The sequence below is a fragment of the Vombatus ursinus genome, unplaced genomic scaffold, assembly GCF_900497805.2.
Source record: "Vombatus ursinus unplaced genomic scaffold, bare-nosed wombat genome assembly UNPS02014778.1, whole genome shotgun sequence".
NCBI classification, from domain to species: domain Eukaryota; kingdom Metazoa; phylum Chordata; class Mammalia; order Diprotodontia; family Vombatidae; genus Vombatus; species Vombatus ursinus.
Genome location: NW_020954556.1, coordinates 59,183,127 through 59,208,543, shown reverse-complemented (window position 1 = coordinate 59,208,543; position 25,417 = coordinate 59,183,127). Strand labels below are relative to the sequence as shown.

General features: G+C 38.2%; 1 protein-coding gene across 1 annotated transcript; it reads right to left on the bottom strand.

Moving 5' to 3' along the window:
• On the bottom strand, positions 1-25,298 carry CEBPZ (CCAAT enhancer binding protein zeta). The gene is made up of 16 exons (XM_027865426.1): positions 25,121-25,298; positions 20,140-21,647; positions 18,055-18,286; positions 17,167-17,356; positions 14,697-14,785; positions 13,289-13,342; positions 11,835-11,937; positions 11,667-11,735; positions 10,450-10,516; positions 8,922-9,022; positions 6,370-6,430; positions 6,053-6,255; positions 4,369-4,458; positions 2,929-2,990; positions 2,758-2,839; positions 1-1,871 (listed from the first exon to the last, which is right to left on the bottom strand). The coding sequence occupies exons 1-16, from the start codon at positions 25,286-25,288 to the stop codon at positions 1,732-1,734; spliced, it is 3,219 nt and encodes a 1,072-aa protein (XP_027721227.1). The 5' UTR covers positions 25,289-25,298; the 3' UTR covers positions 1-1,731.
• Between the last annotated feature and the right edge of the window lie 119 nt (positions 25,299-25,417).

The following is a 25,417-nucleotide window of genomic DNA, read 5'->3' as shown; positions in this document are numbered from 1 at the left end:
AAAAAGAAAATTTCAGAGAATCGTGGATGGCATGAACAGAGCAGAATCAGAGAAATTCAAATGGTTAACAGTAAAAAACAAAACAAAATCAAATTCAACACTGAATGATTTCAGAACTCTGAAAGCAAAGATCAACTCCACTTTCCAAAAGATCTATAATGAAGCATGTCAGTTTGTCATCTCCTAACAGAGGTGACATACTCAAGGTATAGAAAAATACACATTTTTGGATTTGTACACTGTGGAGATTTGTATTGCTTGACTATAATTATTTGTTTAAAAAGGGTTTTATTTTTGATTGGGGGCAGGGGAAGGTGCAGGGTAGCAAACATGAAGCCCAAAAAGGAGTTTGATGGAACATCTTTAAAAATGCACATCAGAATAAAAATGTTTTATTTTCCAGGAGGAAGCACAGACAAGGGCAATTTTTAAAATAATGTGAAATGCATTATAAACGTATATTTTCAAAGTAAAGAGTGTGAAATAAAAATTCATGGTTTCATATACAATCCTCTATGTTCTGTGTTGTGTATAGAAAATCTCATGGAGGGAGGGTGTGCTCAGAATTGTAAAAAACTTATTTAAAAAAGTACTATTGAGTTTTTGAGACAGGTGAATGTTAACTTTTATGAAGGATTTGTGGCATCCCACAATCAAAAATGACCTTTCCTTTCTCAGCCTTGAAATAGCAGTTTCACAGATTCTCTTCAGTACCTAACATTATTTTTTGAGTATTATAAACTGGGAAGCAGACTCCTTATTTGATTGAAGGATTATCTGTTATCTCCCTTAGAGCTCTCTCGGAAAATATCTGGACATAACACATCTGGCGAATGGAAAAGAACTGATTCATTCCTTGCCTTAAACCCTTTCCCTAGAAAGAAATAAAAATGTAGGTTGTTCAGAAATTTTCCCGTGTTCTATCAAAAAGGTGACTAGATGTGGAGTGTTTTACAAACTTTAAAGTGCTCCATAACTATCTATTATTACAGTACTCTAACCTCTATAACTTCTTCATCAAATGAATTTAAGTGATATTGTATTTCAGTCAAAGAGAAGCTTCGGAATTTAAAACGTACTCTTTACACAAAGGATGTTATAGATGGGCTGAAAAGGGAGAGATTATGCTCTAGTACAGATACACTGGGCTAACATGCTATACTTCTCAACTCATTATGTACCCTGCCATGTGTAACTTGACAAATACCAGCTCCCTTCCCAAGTCTTTCTGGTCCTCCCCACGAACCAGTTTCAAAAGCACTGCCCTGAGATACTAGAAAGTGCTACCCTATTTCCAAGTCTTCAGGTTTTACCATATTAAATAGGACTCCAAAAGGTTTATCTGCAAATGTAGACTTTCCTGAATCCAAGACACTAACTGGACAACTCTAACCAGGTCATTTTACCCCTCCCAAAGCCTGTACCCTCACCTATAAAAGGAGCAGTATCCATTACTCCCCACCTCCTCCCAGGGCTCTCAGATCTCTGTGTACAAATGGGACCTAGCATCATCATCTTTACGATATGCTGCTCCATAAGGCTAGGCCTTCCTGTAACATAGCCTAAAGCTTTCATTAAAACCCCACTTTTACATGAATTTACAAATGACCCAGATGGTCTTATATATATTGTTTATTACAAATTCAATTAACAGCCTGAAAGCTACAGAATAAGAGTGAACAAGATGAATTTCAAAGTTATAAATAACTGGCTCTTAAAAAAAAACAATATTCATTTCCTTGGCCTTTTCTTTTTGTGCACGTTCTTTGGACCTCTCTGTTTGAAATGTTTCTTCTTCCTGATAAGACTTTTCACATCTCTGTCATGAAGCCAGTCATCTCGTTCAGCCTCCCACTGAAGCTGTTTGATACCTTTGAAGAAAAAAGTCGACTTGGTGGAGTAATTGCATTAAATAAAGTATTTTTATTACCAAAAGGATTTTCAAGCACGTAAAGCCAAACTTTAGTAGGGTGAGAGGTCCCTCCCACTCCATTATTCTGAAGGCAGATGGATACAGCAGAAGGAAAGGAAAACCTTCTACAGGGATTTATCTTTTAATAAAGCACCTCATTAATATGAAAAAAGCATTGAATAATTTTTAAATGTCAGAAATTATAACTTTTAGTTCATTTTGATGGGGCTTATGGTAAGTAACGTAATTAATAAATTAGAATTCTGGAAGCCCCATTTCAGAAAAGACATTGATAAATTAAAGACCATATAGCAGTTCATGGACACTGCTCAAATCATCTTGATATTCTACTATATTCCCATCCCTGGAGGGAACAGGAATAGACAGCCTAGAGAAGATTCAGGGGTGGCATGACAATGATCTTTGAGTGGAAGGCCCATGACAAAAGAGGGGAAAGACTGGCTTTGTTTGGTCTCAGCGGGCAGAGCTCCAAACAATGGGTGGAAAGTGCTATAAGAAAAGACTTCCTGAGGACTAGAGCGGTCCACAAGTACAATGGGCTGAGTGGGGCAGTGATGAGCTCCTCTCACTAGGGGTGTTGAGGCAAAAAATGGATGGCTGTTTTTTCGGTAGGCAGTGGAGGAGACTGCTGTGCATGGGTTGGGCCAAATGGTGCCTACAGTTCCTTTAGCTATGATGAAGACATAGTTCACACTCTGCTCTTCTAGAAGACACATCCATGAAATTTTGGACAAGGTTTTCCAGTTATATTAAATCAAGGTCATCTATTCCTTCCTCAAATAATATTTCAGGACCCCTGATCTTAAATGTTACAAACCACTTACTTGCATTGTCTCTGTTGGCCATGGCATTCATACCAATGTTATCAAACTTGGAGCCAACATTTTCATCCAGCAGCTGGCCAAACTTAAAACAAAAAAAGAGAAGTTTATGAAAATTTTATCTTAAAATAATTGTATTTAGTTTATTGCTCTTTATCTATGTTTTATACTTACCTCTTCAGCAGATACAAATAAACTGGAGTCATTGAAGGATCGCTTCTTTTTCTGCCTTGGGCCTGTAAAAAGTATTAGGTATTAAATCCTAGATTAAGTGCAGAAAATGGAAAACATCATGAAATAGGTTATACCTGTAAATCCTACAAGAAGGTAGAAGAGGCTAGATAGAGAAGCTTAGATTAAGAGGAAGCCCTGGCCCATTTATCTCTTGCTCTCTCTCCACCTATCATTCTCACTTGCCTTCTGAAGCCACAAGAGTCACAACCACTGGTCCGCAGCTAAGGAATTCTCTATTTCCCCTACTTGATAGGTAAAGACAGATGTGCACATGGGGAGAGGAGGATGGAGGAAAGGAAAAGGCAGGTTGGTAAATGAAAGAAACTAAAGAAGCAACTTCTATGTACATATTTCAGTATACGCTATATATTGTTACAATCTTAATAATTCAAGTAGGAAAGGAAGCAAGCATTTAAGTGCCTACTATGTGCCAGGCACTCTATTAAGCACTTTATAAATACAATCACATCTGATCCTTACAACAACCCTGGGCAGCTAAGTGCTGTTATTATCTCCACTTTACAGTTTAGGAAATTGAGGCAGAGTCTTACTGACTTGCCCAGTGTCACACAGCTAGTAAATGTCTGAAGCCAGATCTGAAGAAAGAAGAGTGAACTTGAACTAAGGTCTTCCTTAGGCTAGCTATCCCTCCACTATGCTACAATGCCAAGTAGGAGAATCAAAACTGTGACTTGACTCAGCTATGCAAACCAGGGCCTAAAGTTTCAGTAAAAAAAAAAAAATTATAGAAATAATGCTATACTGTCTAAAGCAAATGACTATGCCCTCGAGATACATCATCACTGTGACATTGTTAAATACAGAAAAAGCTGACAAAAGTTTATAGTCAAGATTTTTTAAATTATTTGTAATGGAGTTCCAAAGTATTACAATTGTGTAAGCCTGTTATTCATCAGCACCAGTAATTCAGAAAAATGTTTTAAATGCTCAAGAGTAAGCAAGGAAGAGAACAGAGAAGTTCCAAACCTCCAGCAAGATAAAGAACAAGCCTTTGGCTTTAGCTAGAAAGGAAGGAATCCATTTTCAGTGTCATAAAATCAGAAGACTTGGGGAGAAAGATGCTGTGGAAAAGGAGTTTAGGTGTCAAGTAATGCAGTGTTCTCACCATGAATGAGAAGGAGAGATCTGGAAGGTTTTTAAATATGAAGTAGGGACCAAGGGAAGGAAAAAATGTAAAAAACAAATGCCATGTACTTTGGATTTGCATATTACAAGAGGCTTTAAGAAGGACTGGTTACAGTGTAGGAGAAAATATGAACATATTCAATATGGAAATATTTTCTGAGAAAAAATACATTAGTTCCTTCCAGTTTTAAGTCGGAGAGAACAAAAGTATGAAAGAAATTAATCTCTTCTTACCTTGAAGTGATGCAGCAAAGTCAACATCATCTACTTTTTTCCGTTTGCCTTTTTTAATGCTGGCCTTGGTGCTGACTTCATCTTCTAGTTCTGTTATTAAAAACAAAAACAAAAGCATGTATAGAGCAATTTAAGTCAGTCAGTCAACCAGCATTTATTAAGCACCCACTATGTTCCAGGCACTCTTCTAAGTAAATGGGATACAAAAAAAGGCACAAGTACAGTGCTTTTCCTCCAGGAGCTCTTCACACACAATAAACTGTATACACAGAAGATCTATACATGTAATTGGGAAGTAATAATAATTTGGGAGGGAAGATACTGTCAGTATGGGACATGAGGAAAGGCCTCCAGTGCTATGAGTTACAGGGTCACAAAGCAGAGCACTACGTTCCTTTCCTATGTACTAAGTTCCACTTCACGTAATTCATAACTGGTCAGAACCTTACTTCAATCCCGTTTTCTAATATAGAAATAGGCCAAGAGAGGGAAGCTGACAGAACGGAGATTGGAATCCAGATCTTCTCATTCCACATGCAGCCAAGTCACTATAACACATGCACAGTAAGTGTCTCAGAGGGAACAGAGAAATTGAATTGAAACATACTGTCTATAACAGCACTAATTACAAAGATTATTCATTTTTGGCATTTCAGCTCTCTATTGTTCCAAGAATGGGACAATGTGGCAGAGAAGCTCTGGTGTCCCAAGCCATTCCTGGCATGTGCCAGGATAACTAGCCAGTCCTAAACTTCAGCCCTCATTCTGCCAAGTTATGAACGGCTCAACATGTGATATGCCCTGTCATCTGTAAAACAGGGCTAGAGAGCAATGTTACTATATCCAGTTGCCCTGGAGAATGTTTGCTGTAAGGACGTGATTTATAAGCTATAAAATCAGTAGATTAATCGACAAACATTTATTAAACAACTCCTCAGGTCTAAGTATTGGGGAAATCAAGAGTGTGAGTTTGTTTTCTATATTTTATATGGCAAAGATTAAAAATGAGAATTGCCTGTGTTTGCACCTTCACTTTAAACAGACTAAAATGAATCTCTAATTACACTTAGTTTTTAATCAAGAACTGGAATTTTTTTTCCAAGATCACTCATCTAACATTAATTTAAGAACACCAAAAGCAGTGAATTTGTTTTCCCCACCAGCTTTTTATCTTTCCCATGATACAAAGATATCCAGGGAGCTGACACTTTATCAGAAGTATCCCAGGGCATGTGAGTTATTCTCACTCTCTGCTCCTACTCCCTATACTCATTCTCAGATACAGAAATACCAACTAATGGAAAGGGGGTGGGGGAAAGGGAAGAGACAGAAGAGGAGCAGAAAAGTCATCTTGGGGAACCTGACTCTGGATGCTATTTACTTTACAAAGGTCTCAATTTCTCCATCAGAAAAAATGAAGCTATCACCTCCCTCATCCACATCAACAGGATGTCTGTTAGCATCAATTAAACCATGGTGCCATGTGAAAAAAAAAAACAGGAGAAAAACTGATCTGGGGTTGAAGAAAGGAACCTAAAATCATCAAAGTTTATAAAATCTTAAGGAAAAAGTATCTAGGGAAGCTACTTGGGCAAATGCCCTATAAACTTCAGGGAAAATAAAGCTGATAGGTTCCCCGAAGATCTCAAGTCAAAGTTCCCGTCATCCAAAGATGCCTACTGACCTGGAATGCTTTCACTTTCTTCACCTAGCACATCCATGAATGTACCTCCATCTTCATCAATTTCCTCAAATTCTTCATCCATACTGCCCAAGGAGATCTCTTCCTCATCCAAATCGTTCAAGTCATCGTCATCACTACCTTCCATGTCTGATTCTTCACCCTCCCGGGTATTTTTAGTCCCTTTAGTTTTCTTTTTTACATTACTAAAAACAAAATAAAAAAAAAGTACCCTAAGCTTTTTGTTAGATGTGGCAATGGTGTCCTATTAAATAAGAACAATAAAATAAGCAACTAGTTAGCGAAAAAAAGTACTTTACCCAGCAAAATTGAGGTCATCCTTTCCAGCAGCACTAAAGTAATTATCATCTTCAACTGTGTCTGAAAGAAAACAAAGATCAAATATAAGACAAAGCAAAGAATAAAAAAGATCAACACATTTCATAACCTTCTCACTTATAAGTAGATGTAAAAACATCCTATGATTTACTTTTGTAAGACTCAATAAATATTTATTGAAGTTGACAGTGATAACCTGTCCTAAAGAATTCTGCAACTTATGGCACAGTGAGAAAAGTAATGGTTTGTTGCACAGCTTATGTACAATTACATTCCCAGATCACTTAGTTTCACTGTCATCTAATAACAATGACAACTAATGTAAACAGTACTACAGGATGCCAGAAAATCAGTCTTCTGTGATACTGTGTTATGCTAAACTTTTATTATAGTAAAAATATAAACTAGTACGAAAGAATCGAGCTAAAATGAACTCAAATGCTTGGAGTATCAAATATCTGAAGTATTACTATTTTCTTTGTTTTCTATAAATTTCTATTTAAAATAATTTTTATGTATTTTATATGGTAAGGATTAAAAATGAAAATTGCCTGTGTTTGCACCTTCACTTTAAATAGACTAAAATGGATCTCTAATTACACTTAGTTTTTAATCAAGAACTGTTTTTTTTCCAAGATCACTCATCTAACATTAATTTAAGAACACCAAAAGCAATGAATTTGTTTTCCCCACCAGCTTTTTATCTTTCCCATGATACAAAGATAAATCAAAAACCCCTCATATGTCAAATACATTGGATAATTTTTCCTGAAGCACATATGGTTTGACTGGTATTGGTACTTCCCAAAGTATTAATTCCAATAACTAGTATATTCAGGATTTAATGTCATTCAAGCATCACATTAATTTACATAGTTTTACTTTCTCTTACTTTTTTCTAAAACTCAAACTAACAATTTTCTTTTTAGTTAACATATAATTGGGGAAGCATGAACTTTCTGATCAAAGTGATGGACTGGAAAATGGATACCCTAAGGAAAAAAGAATAGTCACTTCCTACAATAGAATGGGTAAGAGTATAAACCAAAAGCACTTTTGTGGTATTGGAAAGTTGGGGACAGTTGTGGAGGCAGAGATGACTATAGCTGCCAAGTTATGCGCTGTGGAGAATGGGGTGAAAAAGAGGAGAGTCAGAAATGACTCAGGGAGGACTGTGGTGCCATCAAGAGAGAAGACAGAGAGAAAGAAATTTTTGGGGGGGAAAGCTGATGAATCCAGTTTTAAATATGTGTTGAAGGTGAGACACTGGTGGGGAACTAGACAGAGAAATTAAAATAAAACCAGTTGGAAATAAAAGATTTGAGGACAGAACACAGAATTGTAGGTCACTTGCATAGAGGTAATTATCGCATTTATGAGAGTAGATAACACCAAGACAAAGAGAATATGTAGAGCAGAGTGGCAAAGACAGAATCTTCTAGAAGTCGCTAACATGCAAAGGACAAGAAAGGAATGAGGAAACCTAAGCAATCATCTTCCACTAAGAACCTCTACCTAAATTATATATTTCATCTAGCCTATCCATAATTCAGCATTCTGTTGTAATATAACATACATGGAGGCAAAGACTTTTAACAATCCTTTGGAATGTTACTAGGATCTTAGGAGTTTAAGGAAAAGGAGAACAATGTGAGTGACTGCTCCATACGGGTAGAGCTTGTAGGATGAAGGAACCCTAAGCATAAAACCACTCTGATAGCAAACTCACAAGATAGAAGATAGGCTGGACATAGGAGGGGATGCACTGAAAAGTCCTGATGGATGCCTGACTGGGTCTATACTCCCCTTAAATTTCCCCCGGCAATCTACCCCATGAACTTATGAAATACCCTGCATGCTCAGATGGCTATGAACAACAATTATGGGATGCAGAGAGCACAGAACCAGGGAAGAAATGAGAGAAAGAATAAGGGCGAGTGGCACAGAATAAGTAAGCATATAATCCAGGGGGCTTTTCTCAAGTTCTCTTCATCTTCTGTGAATGAGGAGAGTGCTGGCTGGCCATCAGTCATCCCTCACTCCTATCACGTGACTAGCCTGCCTTGTCCAGTTACATACTTATCTGACAAGGCACCTCTGCCTCACTTCTAATTCTCCCCAGTAATGTGCTGCATAAAGCCCACTCATGTCCAACATGTGCTTCTTGCTTCCCCTTTGCAAAATCCTCAACCTTGATTCTTTGAATTGGTTCCATGATATGCAGCCACTCAATATCACTGGAAGAATACCAGTATGAAAGAGATGAGCCTCTGTCTTGAGAAGGGTGGGGGTCATTAAAAAAAAAACAAAACAAAACCACCACCACCACCACCACCTATATTCCAGCCCACTCTCTTTCTGTTTCATCTTGGGTGTTTCTCCCAGAAATAGGAACTGAGCTTGTCCATCCATCTGTACGGCAGGCAGTCTGGAGAACCGCTCCATCTGCTTCATCTTGGGCCATGATGGGAAGGGACAAGGTCAAATAAGATTAAATTTAAAATACTTTCTCACAAAAATAAATACGACAAACCAAGTATTTTCTCAAATTCTTCGTCATCTACATCTTCTACACTTTCATCATCTGAAGATATTTGACGTTTATGTTTTTCTTTGTCAACCTTCTTGTAGTACCTGAAGTAAGACACACCAATTACTTACATTCTACATTACACACGATAGCCACTTCATACTTTTCTGATCAACCTATGATCTTAATGATGTGGGTACTCCTCAGTGCATACAAGTCAAACTAAGCAATATGGATTCTTTCTCTACTTACTTTCTCCTGGGTGGATTACCAGGTCAGTCACTTCTGTGGGTCTCATTGAACTACAGCACATTTTATTTTTATTTATTTATTTTTTTTGGGGGGGGCAATTGGGGTTAAGTGACTTGCCCAGGGTCACATAGCTAGTAAGTGTCAAGTATTTGGTCTGAGGCCGGATTTGAACTCAGGTCCTCCTGACTTCAGGGTCGGTGCTCTATTCACTGAGCCACGTAGCTGCTCCACTATAGCACATTTTAACTGAAGACACCCAGATGCCTGACTGGTGATATGGGCTACAAAAGCTGCCTCTACATTGAAATACTAAAACCAGTAATACAGCTAAAAGTCTTTGGTTTAAGGAACAAATTGCAAAAATCCTCTAAATTTCCTAGAATATTAGCTCCTAGTGGTCTTCCAGACAGAACAGAAGACTGCTTCACTTCCAGCCATTAGCATCAATATAGCTGTAAAAGCTCACATTTATATATCACATGAAGGTATGTAAATGGTTCCTCACGATTATGCTTAGTCGAGAAGTATAAAATTATCATTATTCCCATTTTATAGATGAGGAAACTGAGGCTCAAGAGTTTAAGTTGTCCAGATAGTATGTGTCAGAACTGATATTCAAACTCAGGTCTTGTGAGCCCAAGGCAGGTGCTTTTTTTTGCTAATGTTGTTCATAAAGCATTAGAAACCTTGAGTACAGGTGGCCTAGTGCATTTAGGAGCCAAGAAGTTTTCAGGCAGACCCTTATGTGGTCTCCATGCAATGTGTGGAGATAAGTATGAACACTCAGTATACTTACTAAGCTACCATAAAGAAAACACTACTAGCACCATTACCAGAGAAAAGCAGATGAATCTTATAGGATTAAGTTTTAATTTAACTTTGCTTTCTAGATATCCTCACTCCAAGGTTCATGTTTCCAGTACCAAAGACCATTTCAGTTCTTTAAATCATTGAAATCTGAAGTAGAGCTTCAGACTGAAGCTTTTAAATTATTTGAAGGACTATTAAATCCCTAGAACGAACTAAATAACCTACTACTTCAAAATTCTATTTGTAGAAAATAACCTTTTAGGGTTTACTGTACTTTCTCCTATTCATATCAACACTTTATTAATTTATTTTTCACGTCACATGCCAATGATGTCTCATAACTGATTCTATACAACTTGCAACCCAAGCTAAAATCAAGATATTTTGATTTAATAAGCATTACACTAAGCCCTTCACATTTCTAAACCATAAAAATTAAAGAATGAAATAACAAAGAAAAATATATTACCTATAGAAAAAAATTTCATCCACTGGTATCTGGCTTTCTTCTTTTGCAAGGAATTCCTTACTGTTCACTACGAAATAAAAGAAGCCTTACATTACATTTCATTGAAAGAGAAACATCTTATTTCAACAATAACACTTTCAAAAAAGTATAATATTATTAAAACTCCTTGGAATAAACATTAAACACTTAGTGAATGGAATATTTCACAGGTCTCAAAAAAGATGATAAATGGAAACCCAGAAGAGCTGAGGTGAATCACTAGGGGTAAAGAGAGGGTCAACCCTAAGCCACTCCCCAACTCTGTAAAGAATCAGTAAAGCACCAAAGGGTCTTCACTCCTGAAACATCTTTTTTTTTTTTGTGTCTAAGACTAAAAGCTTTACTGGTTGGCAATAAACAAGACAATGGTTCTGTCACCATATTCTAAGTTAAGGCACAATCACTTTATTTTCAAAAGAAAAACTAAAATTTGAAGGAATTGTCTTCTCAAATCTTTATAATTCATCATTGAGATAAGCTATCAAAAACACTACCAACACATTATCTTTAATGTATGGTACAATCAGGGAGACAACATGCACTAGTCTTAAAATACAGTTATTAACCACAATTCTATTGTCAACTAAGGAAATCTGCAAGAACTATATGTTATTATCTTTAGATCTTAAAAATGAAAAAATAAAGTCTTCTTTTCAGAGACAGTCCCCAAACAAAAACATTATCTAAACTAAGAAATAGTTTAGTTTTTCCCTTCTCTCAGGCTCTGGCAAAAGAATATTAATGTAAAGAATGGGATTAATTTTTAAAATGCCATGCTGAAATAAAAATTAGGATTATGAGTTAACTTGCTATTAGGAAAATAAATCTGACTAGTTATAAAAATCTGAACTATCCAAGAATTAAGATAAAAATTTTAAATTTATATTAATATAAAAATGCCAACTCTACCTTTCTTTATGGTAGGCCTATTTATGTAGGTTAGTAATACAAGATTCTAAGATATTACAAGACTTGTCTAAGGCAGAAACACAGAAAGCCTGGGCACAATACCTGGGATATACACTCTCTCTTTTTCTAGAGAATAAGACGTTTTGGATAAGCCACTCTTTCAATTATAGGAATAACACTCACTCCACTATGAAAAATAACACCAAGAAAAGCCTATACAATCCTTCTGTAACTCTCTATAGTTTCAAATGTCCGAGTTTCATACTTACCAGCAAGATTCCGCAAATCATTCATGAAATGCTTCCTCTTTGGCTGCATCACAACACTATCTGTGTTCTCTAAAATGGAAGTGTAAGTCAGTAAAAACATAAGTAATTATATAGCATGAGCCACAGAGTTTCATAACTAAATCCCTTACCACGTAAGGAAGCACTCACCTTTCCCCTTATGTTGCTTTGGATTCCTATATACAAATCGATCCAAAAATCTCATTAGTGTAAAATCCTGTAATGGATCTCCTGAATACTGAATATAATCCCCCTATAATAAGGAAACAAACAAAAAGCTTAAAACCATTTAAGAACTGAATTCAAATTGTAGATTAATGACCACACAAAATGTTACGAAAGAAAAGTGATAGTGGGTTGAATTAAAGACAGGGCTACTGACTACCAGACCTTCACTTCTCTTTCTACAAGATAACAGACTACCCATTCTACTCTTCTCCCTCTCCACTCTATTTTTGATTGAGTGGAAGTGATTTAAGTAAAATAATATACCACTCAGAAAAGAAGATGAATCTGAGTCCCTAGTCTACCATTTATTAGTTATGTGACCCTGGGCAAGCCACTGACCCTCAATGAACTTCAGTTTGTTTTTTTTTTTTTACAAGGAAAATGGTGATAACTCCAGTTACCTTTCTTCCTCAGTTGCTATATGAAACAAATGAAATGTTGCATGTAGAGTCTATGGTAAACAGCAAGATCTCTATTACAAGTTATTGTTATCTGAATAGACCGTAGGACCTAAAAGCCAGGACACTGGAGACTTAGTGCAAAGCCTCATCCCAAGATGAGGGACCTGAGCAACACAGAAATGAAATGACTTAATCGAATTAGAACATCATAAAATCTGAAGAGCTGAAAGGACCTCAGGGGTTGCCTCTATAGTTTGCCTCCTAATTGAGCATTCCTCCCACCACCTCTTTGAACAGTTTCTGCTTGGAATCCTCCAGAGAAGAAGATTCCAACTTGCTCCACTGGCTTGCATCCATTCCTGAAGAGTCTTAATTATTAACAAGTTTTGCACCCTGGTATGTAGAAGGTGGGATAAGGTGTAGTCTGTGCTGTGGTAAGAGTATGGATCTACTCAAGTACAAGGGAGAATGGCTGGAATGCAGAGGTGGGGACTCTGGCTTTAGATAAAAGGCTCTTTCTACTACACCATGCATTAAAAATTCTCTATTAACATATACTAGCAACTATTCTCAGGTTCATAGAAACTACAAAGGGAGGATGGATGGATAGACAGAGAGATGCTAAGCACTAAGAATACAAACACAAGCAAAAGAGAGACAGTCCCTGCCCTCAAGGAGCTTATATTCTAGCGAAAGAAGAGAAAACACAAAAGAAAGCTGAAAAGGGGGCAGGAAAGAGAGAAGGTACCCACTCAGCACATCTAGAACCATCAACTCCCTTATGTCACAGAAAGGAAACAGATGCTCACAAGGGGTTAGTAAGTAGCAGGGCCAGTACTCAAACTGCTGGAACATAGAATTATTTGTTAGTACAGAAAGATTTTCTGGGGGTCTATTTGTGATTTACATAGCAGAAAGTCAGACAAACACTTCTTACAAATAAATCTTTTTTCCTTTCCTTTGTTTCAGACTTACCTGTAAAATAGTTTTTGCAAAAAGGGCCACAGATGGATGAAAATGTTCAGAAAGCTGGAAAAAAAAGAAAAAAAAGTTTTGTAAACTTCAGATTTCTAATATAAGATTGTCAGGCAAAAGACAATCTGAACTTGCAAAACAGAACAAAGGGTGATTGTTTGCTTTGTGAAATTATTCTTTCATTGATTTTAAAAAACAAAACAATTCCTTTAAGTGGCCAAACTCCCTTAAATATATTAAGTGATTTATGAACAACTCTATTTTCTATTCTAAATTCTAAAAATTCTATTTTTAATTAAATTAAGAGAATTTGGTCACTTAAAGGAACCAATCTGTTTGTTTAACAAAGGATAGGGAGAGAAGGGGACAAAATTGAGACAAGGACACAAAAAGGACAATTTTATTACCTTTGTGTTAAATTTAATATACCCTTTTCAAAAAGTTAGTTTCATACAAAAATTAACTTCACAAAAACTATCCACTAGTGACTGTAAAATATTCAAAATATTTGTTTGAATTTATAATTTTTTAGTTCATTCTAACAAGAAATTTAACTAAATTCATCATTTAATCTAAAAAAAAATTTTAAATGGCACTATGCTTTCTTTTCTGTGAATGAACCCTCCAGGGATGCATAATGCAATCCAGTCATGTTCACCCATTCTGTGTAGTTCTTGTCTGTGTCCTCTCCCCAGTTCTCATTGGGGGAAGGAGGGGGGGACCTTCTCTCTTGATAGCACAAAAGCATTGGGGCAACACACAGGCCATAAGCAGATCATCTTTTGCCCTCACCACAGAATAAGTCCATCTTTTACTCTAGTTCTTCCAAGTTCTTGCTTACTAGGTGGCATAACCATTCACATATCACACGTCTCTTTGCTGCCCTCTAAATGATACTATTTTATAATTCCTTGGAGACTAAAGTGTTCCACGTCTTTCAGCCAAACAATATCAGTACAACATAGGCAGCTAAGAGGTGGGTCTTGGTTAGTCCATGTGGACATTCAGACCAAAAGTGGAGGTAACTCAACCATGAGAGCTCAAGTAACAAGGGAACTAAAGGGGAAGAAGACAGCAGAGGTGTTGAACTTTACCAATATGGAAAAAACAAAACTGAGAAAACATGAACTACTGACATACCCTCCTTCCCATCTATGTGAAATGTGAGAATAATTTCCCAACATCTTTGATTAGAGGTTTTTATCTATTAGAGTCAAACATTCAATAGTCACATTTACTGAGAATAGGCTACAACATAAATTACTAAAAAAATCCTTTGCAGTTGCATAGAATTTTTCAGTTTCTAGAGAAATGAATAAAAATTGTGGCATTCTCCTTTTGGGAAAAATATTAACCTTATTTCAATTAGAGCACAGTGCTATTAAATGAAAATCTAAGGATACTTCACCTTCCTGAGTTCCCAAAGACTTGTATTATCTGCTCCACAGAACAGAGGGTTTCGATTCAATGGATCATACGTATTTAAGTTTTTTCCACCTAAAAGAACACAAAGTAATGATTTCCAAATCAAACTTTCCAGCTCGAAGGCCAGCCCATCAACCACTATACCACAGGGTCTGTGATATATACCAGCGGTATGACCATTGGCAAAGCACTCAGTTCTCAGTACCCTCAGACAATTCTCAAATACTGCAAGTTATATATGAATTGGTGATTTGAAATGATAAGGAGTTTTCACACACCGATGAAATATCAGGTCTAGAAAGAAAAAACCCATCACTCAGATTGATAGCACCCAATCTACCACATAATTTTGCTAATTCAGGGCCATTTGCTGTCCAGCAATGCCAGTAACTGGTTCTCTTATACATGCCCACATATTCTAGAGCCTAACTTTAGACCAGGTTGTACCTTCTCCTCGAGTTCTTTATTCCCAGCCAACCCATGAGATAGGTAGTACTGTTACTGTTCCTGTTCTACAGATGCAGTAACTGAAGTTTCAGTGAGGTTGTATCACCCGTTTACAGTCATATCTCTAGAGATAAATGACAGAACTTGAAGCCCAGGTCTTCTGACTCTTAATTCAGTAACTAATGCACTACATCATGCTGACTCTCAGAGCAATGATAAGTCTGAGTTCCAGACCTGGCTCTGACACCATAGAGTGTAATCAAAGAATCAAAGACTTTATCTAGTTTCTTCATCTGTAAAATAGGAACAATACCTACACTAGCTACCTGACAGGAGTGTTGTGAGAATCAAATTTGATGTGAAACAAAGTACTGTGTGACCATAAAGTGGTAGATAAATATTAGTATTGATTACTTAAAGTGTCAGACTGCCAAAAAGACCTGTGTTTTCTTTTCAATACCACAAAAATGACCCCCACATAAAGTAGTTACAGCAGCATTTATATGTAGTATCAAAGAAGAGTAATGAAGCAAAAGCTCATTGATTAAAGGAAGGCTAAACAAACCATGGTCTATGACTGTAATGAAATATTGCTACAACCTAAGAAATGATGAAGAGAGATATGAATGGATACAAAATGGAGTAAACAGATCTAGGGAAATGAGATACACAATGACTGCAATGACATAAACTGAAAGAATTAAACAACAAAATCAAAACTGAATGCTATGGAATTATAAGGACCAAAATTGGTTCCTGAGGAATGATATGAGAATCCACCTCCCTTCCTTCCCTCCAGAGGTGGAGGACTACGTGTGTGGAACACTGCATATAATGCTAGACTTAGCTGAGGTATTGGTTAGTTTTGCTGAACTATTTTTTTTCCTTCTCTTTTTTATTCTTTGTTATAAGAACTGGCTCTATGGAAAGGGGCAAAGGGGGAGAGATATAAGGGAAATGTAACTGATTTAAAAATAAAAGCTATCAATTAAAAAAATTCAATATGAAACCAGAAACTTTGTTACTCTATCCAGCCCTCATCACTCTAAGCTCCTACAAATGCCTACTGTAAATCTCCATCTTAATGTCACACGGGCACCTCAAACTTTGAACACGTTCAATAGACCTCAGTACCTTCTGCCTGAAAGCTACCTATTTTGTTTCCAATTTCCCGATTTTTGTCTAGGACCTAGTTATCTTTCAACAACACTAATAACTGGCATTTACAGAAGTTATTTAAAGATTGAAAAAGGTTTCACATACAGTATCACAGCTGACTGATGCCAGTCACCAAGGTTTGCAACCCTACCCTTGTTCCCTGCTCCTCACGCTCTCTCACCCTCCATAGCTCTTGCTGATTTTAGCTCCACAACACCTCGAGCACAAGTCCCCTTCTGTCCAGTGGTACGGCCATCACCCTAGCTAGTCCCTCTCATCCAGGCTACTGCAATCACCTCAGCTGTCTCCCGTCTCCAATCCATCCTCCACACTGCTGCCAACAATGGATTCTCAAAGCACAAGTCCACCCACATCCACTTTCCTGCTCAAGGACCATGAGTGATTCACTTAAAATCCTTCACAATCTGGCTCCAAGCTTTATTTCCAAAACAACTTACAATGACGCTGGTTTGTTTACTCTGGGTTGCTATTCCTTGTGTATAACATTCTACCTTTTTCCTCAGGACCTTTGCACAGGCTGCCCCCTGACCCTGAAACTCTCCCTCTCTTCAACTGTGCCTTTTGGAATGACTAGCTCCCTTCAAAGCTCAGGTTACGTGATACCTGAAGGACATCTCCCCCCACCTCATTCTCCCCCCCACCCCCGATACTACTTCACCCCCTCCCTCAGTAATTCCATTGTACGTTTGTATTCAGCACTGTCTCCACCAAGAAGAACAAAAGCAGAGGCCATTTTCTTTGCTTCCCCAGGTCTAACACTGAACAGGTGGTACAACATAATAAACGTCTGCTGCATTTAATCCAATACCTTCATTATAAAAACTTACCCTTCAAATTCTTAAGATGAACCCATGAGGCAGAACCTGATTTTTCTGCCTCTGCAAGACTTTCAGCTGTGCTCTCATCCTTGTCTATTCCTTCATCTGCATTTGTTTCCATTTCTTTATCAGCATCTGTAAATTTTTCAGTACCATCATCTTCATCTAAGTCCAAAAAATTTTCTTCTTCATCAGATTCCTAATATAAGAATGGTTTTTCAAAATCATTTTCTAATTTAAAATTTAGAATTTTGTGGGTGTTTAATATTTAAAATTAATTTTGTAGTGGCCATTAGGACTAAAACCTTTCAAACGATGGAAGATTTTGAAGAACATTTCTCATAAATGTTAATTAGTAAATGAGATGAAACATAGAATAGTAGATACAGAGCTAATCTCACAGGCAGAAAGACCTGGGTTCAAGTCTCCCCTATGATATATCTACTAGTTAAGTGACAAGTTGCATAAACTTGTAAAACTCTCAGGTAATTCTCTAGGATAATTAAGTTGCAGAGCAGGTGTTATTCTGAATTAGAAGAGTTTCCTATACCAATGAAATCAGAGATTGAATCTAAAAAAAAAAAAAAATTAACTGCCACTATCTTGCAAAGGGGCAACCCTTTAAAACAGGTTTTGTGTGAACAAATAAAACTACAATCTTATCCCTTACATTTTGAATCTGGAACCCATGAGACTCCAGAACTCTTGGAAAACATAATCTTTTTACTAGAACAAAAAAGTCATTCGCATTGAATAGATTTCTAAACAAATGCTCTTTGTTTAGAAAATGGCAAAAGACATTTTTAAAAAACATAGTGATCAAACCCCCCCCATATTTAAAGAGGCAAACCTAAATACATTTCAAGCCTCAATTTTTTTTAAAGCTTTTAAACATACCAGATGCTCGTGCAGTTGAGTTCGTAATGCTGGTTTTGCTTTAAGAATCTCAGACACAAGGTAGAGTGCTCCACATATGAATGGCGGCATCTGTCCACAAGTGACTTGGAGCAGCCTCTTCACAAATGCCTTCACCCGACGTAAAACTATATCACTTTTCAGAGACTTGTAGACAAGATTCAGAAACATAGACTGCTTAGAACATAACAGCAAACCGGGATCTAACAGCTTCCTGCAGAATGAAATATCAATTATGTTTAGTCACGAGATACCTTATGTAGCAAAAATTCAGTCCAGGCACTGTCTAACCTACATGGTTAAAGAATGAGCTTGATGGTTACAAGAACTGATTTCCTGGCCTTACTGATGTCCTAGACTAAGGAATCATGACTCCTGTAACAGATGTGGAAGAGAATTAGTGACAGAAACAGCAAGGTGAAGGAAGGCATCAGAAAACGACAATAGTTAATGGGTCTCCAGCCTTGGCAGTGTCCTACCCCATGGAAACACTTAACATTGGTACAGCAGAGCCAAAACTAGGTGGGAAAATTTACCCTGAGACCCATACACCATTCTGAATCCTGAATCATGTTTTTTTCATTTATCTCATCTCTTCTCAAGCCTTTTACCCACCCAGAGTACTTCAGTCAAAACTCCCTGTTCGGAAATCCTCCAAGTCTTTGCTACTGTAATTCCCAGCTTCACTATGAAAGTTCAAGACCTCTATTTCTTTCAACCATTAACACACCATTCCTTATCCATGGTCAGAAAAAGAAAACATGAAAAAAAAAAAAAAGCTGATAACACAAAGTGTCATTTTTCTTGTGACAAGTGTGCCTTATTTAAAACGAGAAATATTTCTGAAAAAAAGCCTCAGAAAATCACATTTTAATGAACTGAAGTGCTCTGTCCACTAACTCACCCTCTTATTTCACTGATACTTGATCTTTATAATATATACGACAATGGACTGCAGATCAGTTAGGTTTCAAGCTTCTTGGATTCTTACCATGCTACAGTTAGTAGTGACAGAGCTAGAAGAATGAGTACAACTCCTATTTTAAGGACTTTTTGTAAAAGATTTTATATTGCAAATAAACACGACAGGGCACAATGGAAAGATTTAGCTCCTAATATAGACAGCACGTTGGTCAGTCATACACCATAGATTAGTTTGTGAAAATAAAACTATTTCATGCTCTCACACACGGGCAGCTAGGTGGCACAGTGGCTAGAACAGTGGACTTGAAACCAGAAAGACTCAAATCTGGCCTCAGATGCTTACTACCTGTGTGACCCTGAGCAAATTACTTAACCATGTTTGCCTCAGTTTCCTCATCTGTCAAATGAGCTGGAGAAATAAATGACAAACCACTCCAGTTTCTTTGCCAAGAAAACCCCAAATGGGGTCGTGAAGGGTCGGACACAACTGAAACCATTTCAACAACCAAACTAAGACGTGTATATTCATTCTTCCTATACTATCAAATCAAAAGCTATAAAAACAGGCTTAAAATTCTTTCGGCATTCTACTTAGAGATGGGAGGGCCCACAGAGTTCCTTCAGATTAGCTCTACCTGAACCTCTTACTTTACAGATGAGGAAACTAAAGCCAAAAGAGGTTAAATGACTTGCCCAACATAATATATGGAAGAGGCAAGATTAAAAAGCTCAGGCTCTCTGACTCCAAATCTGGTACACACCACTGAGCTTCTTCATCTGTAAAATGAGGGGGCTGGATTAGATTATCTACATTCCAGCTCTAAATCCTAGGACATCTTGGCAAGCTGCAATACAAGGAACTTAAGAAAAGCAGGCTGCTAACTTTGCTTTTTACAGACAATGGACTGTTTTCAAGCACTGAATCAGTTTTTTTTTTAAATCTATTAAATACTAAAGTATAAATATGAAATTCTGGTGAGGCTAAAGTGTAAAAATTCATGAAATCCATGAGTCCTGTTCCTTTTTCCAAAGCAAATTTCTACAAAGAATTATAAAGCCTTTTGCCTGTGATCCAGGCACTTTAATAAATATTTACTGAGGCACTGCACTTCATTTATAAATGGTCAACTGAAGGTCACTTACTTGTATAAAGCTGCATAATATCGGTTTGATATCGTCTGATGAGAATCCATTACTTGGAAAAGCAACATCAAGGCTTGAACACTGGTATTAAAATTCACAAGATGTAAAACTCTGAATAATGTATTCAGCTGTTCTTTCACCTTTTCATCACTGATTTCAGCATATGGGTAAGCTCTATTTACTCCAGTTAAAAGGGCACTTAGCATTTTAGACTCAACATCATTTTTCTTGATACAAGTCCGAAAAAAGCAAAAATAAAGAGTTATTAGTTTGTTAGCCAATACACTTTCATCATGTGAAAGTACTATTTGATTTAAGAAACAAATGGCATAGTACTGGGCTTTGGAGCTAATATTTGATCGATAGATTAGTCTCTCAATTTCACTACACACGACTCCTTTCATGTTCGGATGTTTATGAAGTAAAGTCTCTAGAAGATGGGAGGCTTTGGTGGCTATCCTGTTCTGGGGATCTCCAAGTTTATTTACCAGTTGTACAAGAAGGGCTTTTTCTTCCTCAGGCTTATTAGCGAGAATCTCATGAGCCACTCTAAGTGCCTGAGTTTTAGTTGCAACTAGTGAATCATGACCTAAAGTTTCCAAAACTTGCACAAACTCAGCCACTAAGTGTTTGAGCTGATGCTCAAAATACCATAATATCAATCGCCTATCTCTTGTGTCCCTATTGCCACTTGACAATTTTTCTAGTTTGTTGAAAGGATGCTGGTTAAAAGTCCGGAGTTTACGATTGTCTGGCAAAAGGTCTGTAATGAGCAGTTCTTTAAAAGTATCTAAAGCCATTAGACTTTGCCCTTTGCTACCCTTTTTTTGGATAAGGTTCACCAGGGTCTCCACAAACTGGAGTGTATGAATGGCATCATCTTGAATAAGGAGGATCATGGCAGCCAATCTGTCACCCAGGGTCCCAGATGACACTATAGCTTTCATCCACGTAGAAGAGGAGCCACCCTTCTGATTACTTGTCTTGCTCCTGAATAAGTCGATTTCATGTTGATACAGTTTCTGAGCCAAAGCTTTGTACTGGGATACAACAACTTGGGACTGAGGTTCTAAGGAATATTCATTGGTATACTCCAGATCATACCATTTCCCCCCAGGTTTGATCAGCAATGTTGGTCTAGCATAAAATTCAAAGATATCTTGTTGTTTATCTTTCTTTACAGCTGGTTGAGTACTGCTGTCTTCATCAATGACTTGTGCTTGCTTCTTCAAACTCTTTTTGTCTTTATTAGCTGGTGCCTTTTTGCTTTCTGCTGGAGTATCTTTTTTCTTTTCTATTTTAGATATTTTAGTTTCTTTATCATTGGCTTTATTTCCTGCTAGCTCCTTATCCTCTTCCAACAGGAAATTCTTTGAATAGTTGGATACACCCAGATTTTTGATAAACGTCTCTAGTTCACCCTGCTGAAGGTCATCAATCATTTCTTTTTTGCCTCCATCCACGAGTTCCTCATTCTCATCCAAAGTTGCCAGCATAAGATAATCTTGCTGCATAAAAATAATAAAATTGTAAAATGTCAAACATATCAAATACATTAAAGAATTCAAATTAACATTTACTACTTATCTTTAGTAATTATTAAATTAGCATGTCAAAGTCATTTTAAAAATGATTGGACATAACCACAGTCTAAGTTTATTCAACTCTTATTCTAAGAGTTGAAGACATCTGACACAACTAGCTAATCACATTAGATGGTTCTTTACCCAGATATTTAAAAAGCCCAGTAATTCCACAGTATGGCCTATTTTAATTGAATTCTGTCAAACTAATTTGCCTGATTTCTGTACTCACATCTCCATCCCCAAATGATTAAAAAATTGTTTGAATTCCCCCAGTGAGGCTTTAGAATAGCAATGTACTCAAAGGACCTGGATTTGAACCTTAGTTCTGTTGCTAAAAAATGAATTGGAGGGGGAATGGGGAATGACAACACCGTGCCTGGGAAGTAGGTGCTATTATTATCCCTATTTTACAGCTAAGGAAACTGAGGCAAGCAGAGATTAAGTGACTTGCCCAGTCACACAGCTAGCACCTTAGCTAAGGCTAAGGCTGGAGTTGAACTCAGGTCTTCCTGACTCCAAGCACAGAGATCTATCTACTGTGCTATCTAGCAGCCTCTATAAAAGCAAATTACAAACCTTAAAGCACAACAAAAATGTCAATCATTATTATCTTATCCACTATTTTAACTTGGACAAGTATTTTACTACTTTGGACTTAGGTTTCTTCATGTGTAAAAATAATGGGGTTAAATATGATTTAAAGTAATTATATGTAATAGAATATTAATATAACAATAAGGTTACAATAACAATATTTACATAGCACTTAAGGGTGGCAAAGTACTTTACATATATAATGTAAATTTATCTTCACAACAATACTGAAAGGTAGGTGCTATTATTGCCGCCATTTTACATATGTAGAAACTAAGTCAGACAAATGTTAAATAGATGTGTGCAGTTAATATGTGTCTGAGGCAGATTTTGAACTGCCTTCTTCCAGACTCAAAGTCTTCAAACTAACCATTAGGCCACCTAGCTACCTAAGGTCTCTTCTGGCTGGTATTCCTCCTATCTATCTCATAATTTCTTCTTCATTTCTTTTCCTGGAATTTCATCCAGGTCATATTTACTATCCATGGGTGTCATCCAAAGCTCTGTCCTTTTCCCCCTTTCTATTATTTCACTTGGTGAACTCCTTAGCTCCCATGGATCCAGTTATTATCTCTATGATGATGATTCTCAGGTCTATTTATGATGCCCAAATTTTTCTCCTGATCTGCAGTCTTCCATTTCAAACTGGATGTCCTATAGATATCTTACCTTAAACTGAACATGTTCCAAACTAAACTCATTCCCTTTACCCAAGCCGTCCCGTCTTTCTAACTTATCTATTACTGTCCAGGGTACCACTATCCTTCAAGGCACCCAGGTTCACAACCTAGATATCATTCTCACTGCTCACTGTCTAACTCCCTTATCCCCATATCCAAACTGTTGCCAGGGCAGTAGGTCAATAAGTATTTATTAAATATTTACTATGTGCTAAGTCCTGGGGTTACAAAGAAAGGCAAAAAGGCAGTCTCTACCCTCAAGGACTTTACAATCTAATGGGGGAGATAACATAAAGCAAATATGTACAAACAATCTATGTTCATTATAAATAGGAAAATAATCAACAGAATAAGGTACCAACATTAATAGGTATTGGAAAAACCTTTCTGTAGAAGGAGGGATTTTAGTTGGGGCTTCATGTAATTTTGAGAAGTTAGGAGGTATAGATGAGGAAGGAGAACATTGCAGGCATGGAGGACAGTCAGTGAAAATGCCTGGAGCAAAGAGAATGAATGTCTTATTCTGGGAACAGCAAGGAGGCCAGCGTTACTGGACTGAAGAATATACAGGAGGGATGTAAGGTATAAAAAGAGTGGAAAGTGGGGAGGCTACTTTATGAGGGACTTTAAATGCCAAACAGAGGATTTTGAATTTGATCCTGGAGTAATAATATAGAGCCCCTGGAGTTCCTTAAATAGAAGGGGAACATGGTCAGACCTATGCTTTTAGGAAAATCACTGTTGGCTAAACAGAAGCTAGACTGGAGTAACTTGAGAGAGCCTCCAGCAGGCTACTGCAGTGGCCCAGGCATGAGGTGATGAGGGCCTGCACCAGTGTGATGACAGGTGTCAGAGAAGGGGCATATTCCAGAGATGTTGCAAAGGTGAAATCAACAGGTTTGGCAACAGCTTGGATATGGAGGTGAGAGAGAGAAGTCAAAAATGATACCTAGGTTGTGAACCTGAGGGGACCCGGAGGCTAGTGGTAACCTGGACAGTAATTGGGAAGTCTGAAAGGGGGGGGAAGGTTTTTGTTTTTGTTTTGGAGGGAGTGGGTGGGCGGAGATAATGAGTTCCTTTTGGACAGGTTGTTTAAGATGTCTACCCATCATCCAGTTTGAGACATCTGATAGACAGTTGGAGATGAGAAACAGGAAGTCAACAGAAAGTTTATAGTTGGATAATTAAATACCATAATCTTCAACTCCTCTATTCTGCCTTTATGACATTTCTTTGCACATGGCCTCTTCTCTACCACCACCTCGGTGTAGGTCCTCATCACCTCAAACTGGGATTATCGCAAATGCCTGCTAGTGGGTCTGCATGCCTCAAGTCTCCCCTCACTCCAATCCATCCTCCACTTGTTTGTCAAATTGGTTTTCCTTAAGTGTAAGTCCGACCATATCACCTCCCTATTCAATAAACTCCAGTGCCTCCTGATTACTCTCCAGGATCATGAATGCCCTTCATAACTTTTCTCTCTCACCCCTTACAGTCTTCTTATACCTTGAACTCCCATACACTCTGATGCTACGCAGGTGCACGTCCAGGCTCCAGACACTTTAATCCTCCATACCTGGAATGCTCTCACTCCTCATCTCGGACTCCTGGCTTCCTTAAAGTTCCAGCTAAAATCTCTCTTTCTTTTCCGACCCACCCCTACCCTCACCCTTTATTCAACATGGGGCCTTCCCCCAATTGATCCTGTTCGTATCTCGTTTGCTCAAAGTCCTTCGCGTGTGATCTCCCCCATTACATTGTGAGCCAGGACGTCATGGCATTTCTTCGCATGCCCAGTCCTTGGCACGCTGCCTGGCACATAGCAGGCACTTATACAGTTGCATGAAGCAAGAAATCGAGATTCGTGGCTCACCGCCCCCATGTTGGCTGCGTCCCCCCACCCTCTTCTGCCCCGTGGCGTCAGCGCTGACCCCTGATCCCCAGAATGGACTGACGGTTCGGTTCTGCGGGGCCGGAGACCCTTCACGGTCAAACATAAAGTGAATCCCAGGCGCCTTTTTGTCCGTTTATCTGCAGTGGAAGAATTACGCGCCCGCCTCCCTCGCTCCTCCGGAACTCCAGCCTCGGCCACCTGTCCCGGGTGGGGCTGGGCCTTCTTACCTTGGTGCCTCCGAGCCGCAGCACCTCTTCCAGGGTGAAGCCGTCTTCACCTCCGTCTTCCCCGTCATCTTCCTCATCGTCCTCGACCGCCGCTGCCGCTTCCTCTGCCTTCCCAGGGCCCCAGGGCCGCTCGGGGTGAAACTCCACGCGGGGCTTCTGAGGAGCCATCGCACTTGTCCGCCCGGGCGCGCTCCTCCTGCGTCACTTCCGCCTAGCGGCGATGACGCCCGACGCTACTTCCGGTGAGCCGGTCCGAGGGGGCGGGACCGAACGTCTGGGGAGCGGAAGGGGAAGAAG

Coding starts and splice junctions, on each gene's coding strand:
- CEBPZ (XM_027865426.1), bottom strand. CDS start 25,288: ATGGCTCCTCAGAAGCCCCGCGTGGAGTTTCACCCCGAGCGGCCCTGG. Junction 6,431..8,921: donor AGAATTTGAGAAAATACTTG/GTTTGTCGTATT, acceptor GTTTTCTTTCAG/ACACAGTTGAAGATGATAAT. Junction 2,840..2,928: donor TATTTGTATCTGCTGAAGAG/GTAAGTATAAAA, acceptor TTTTGTTTTAAG/TTTGGCCAGCTGCTGGATGA.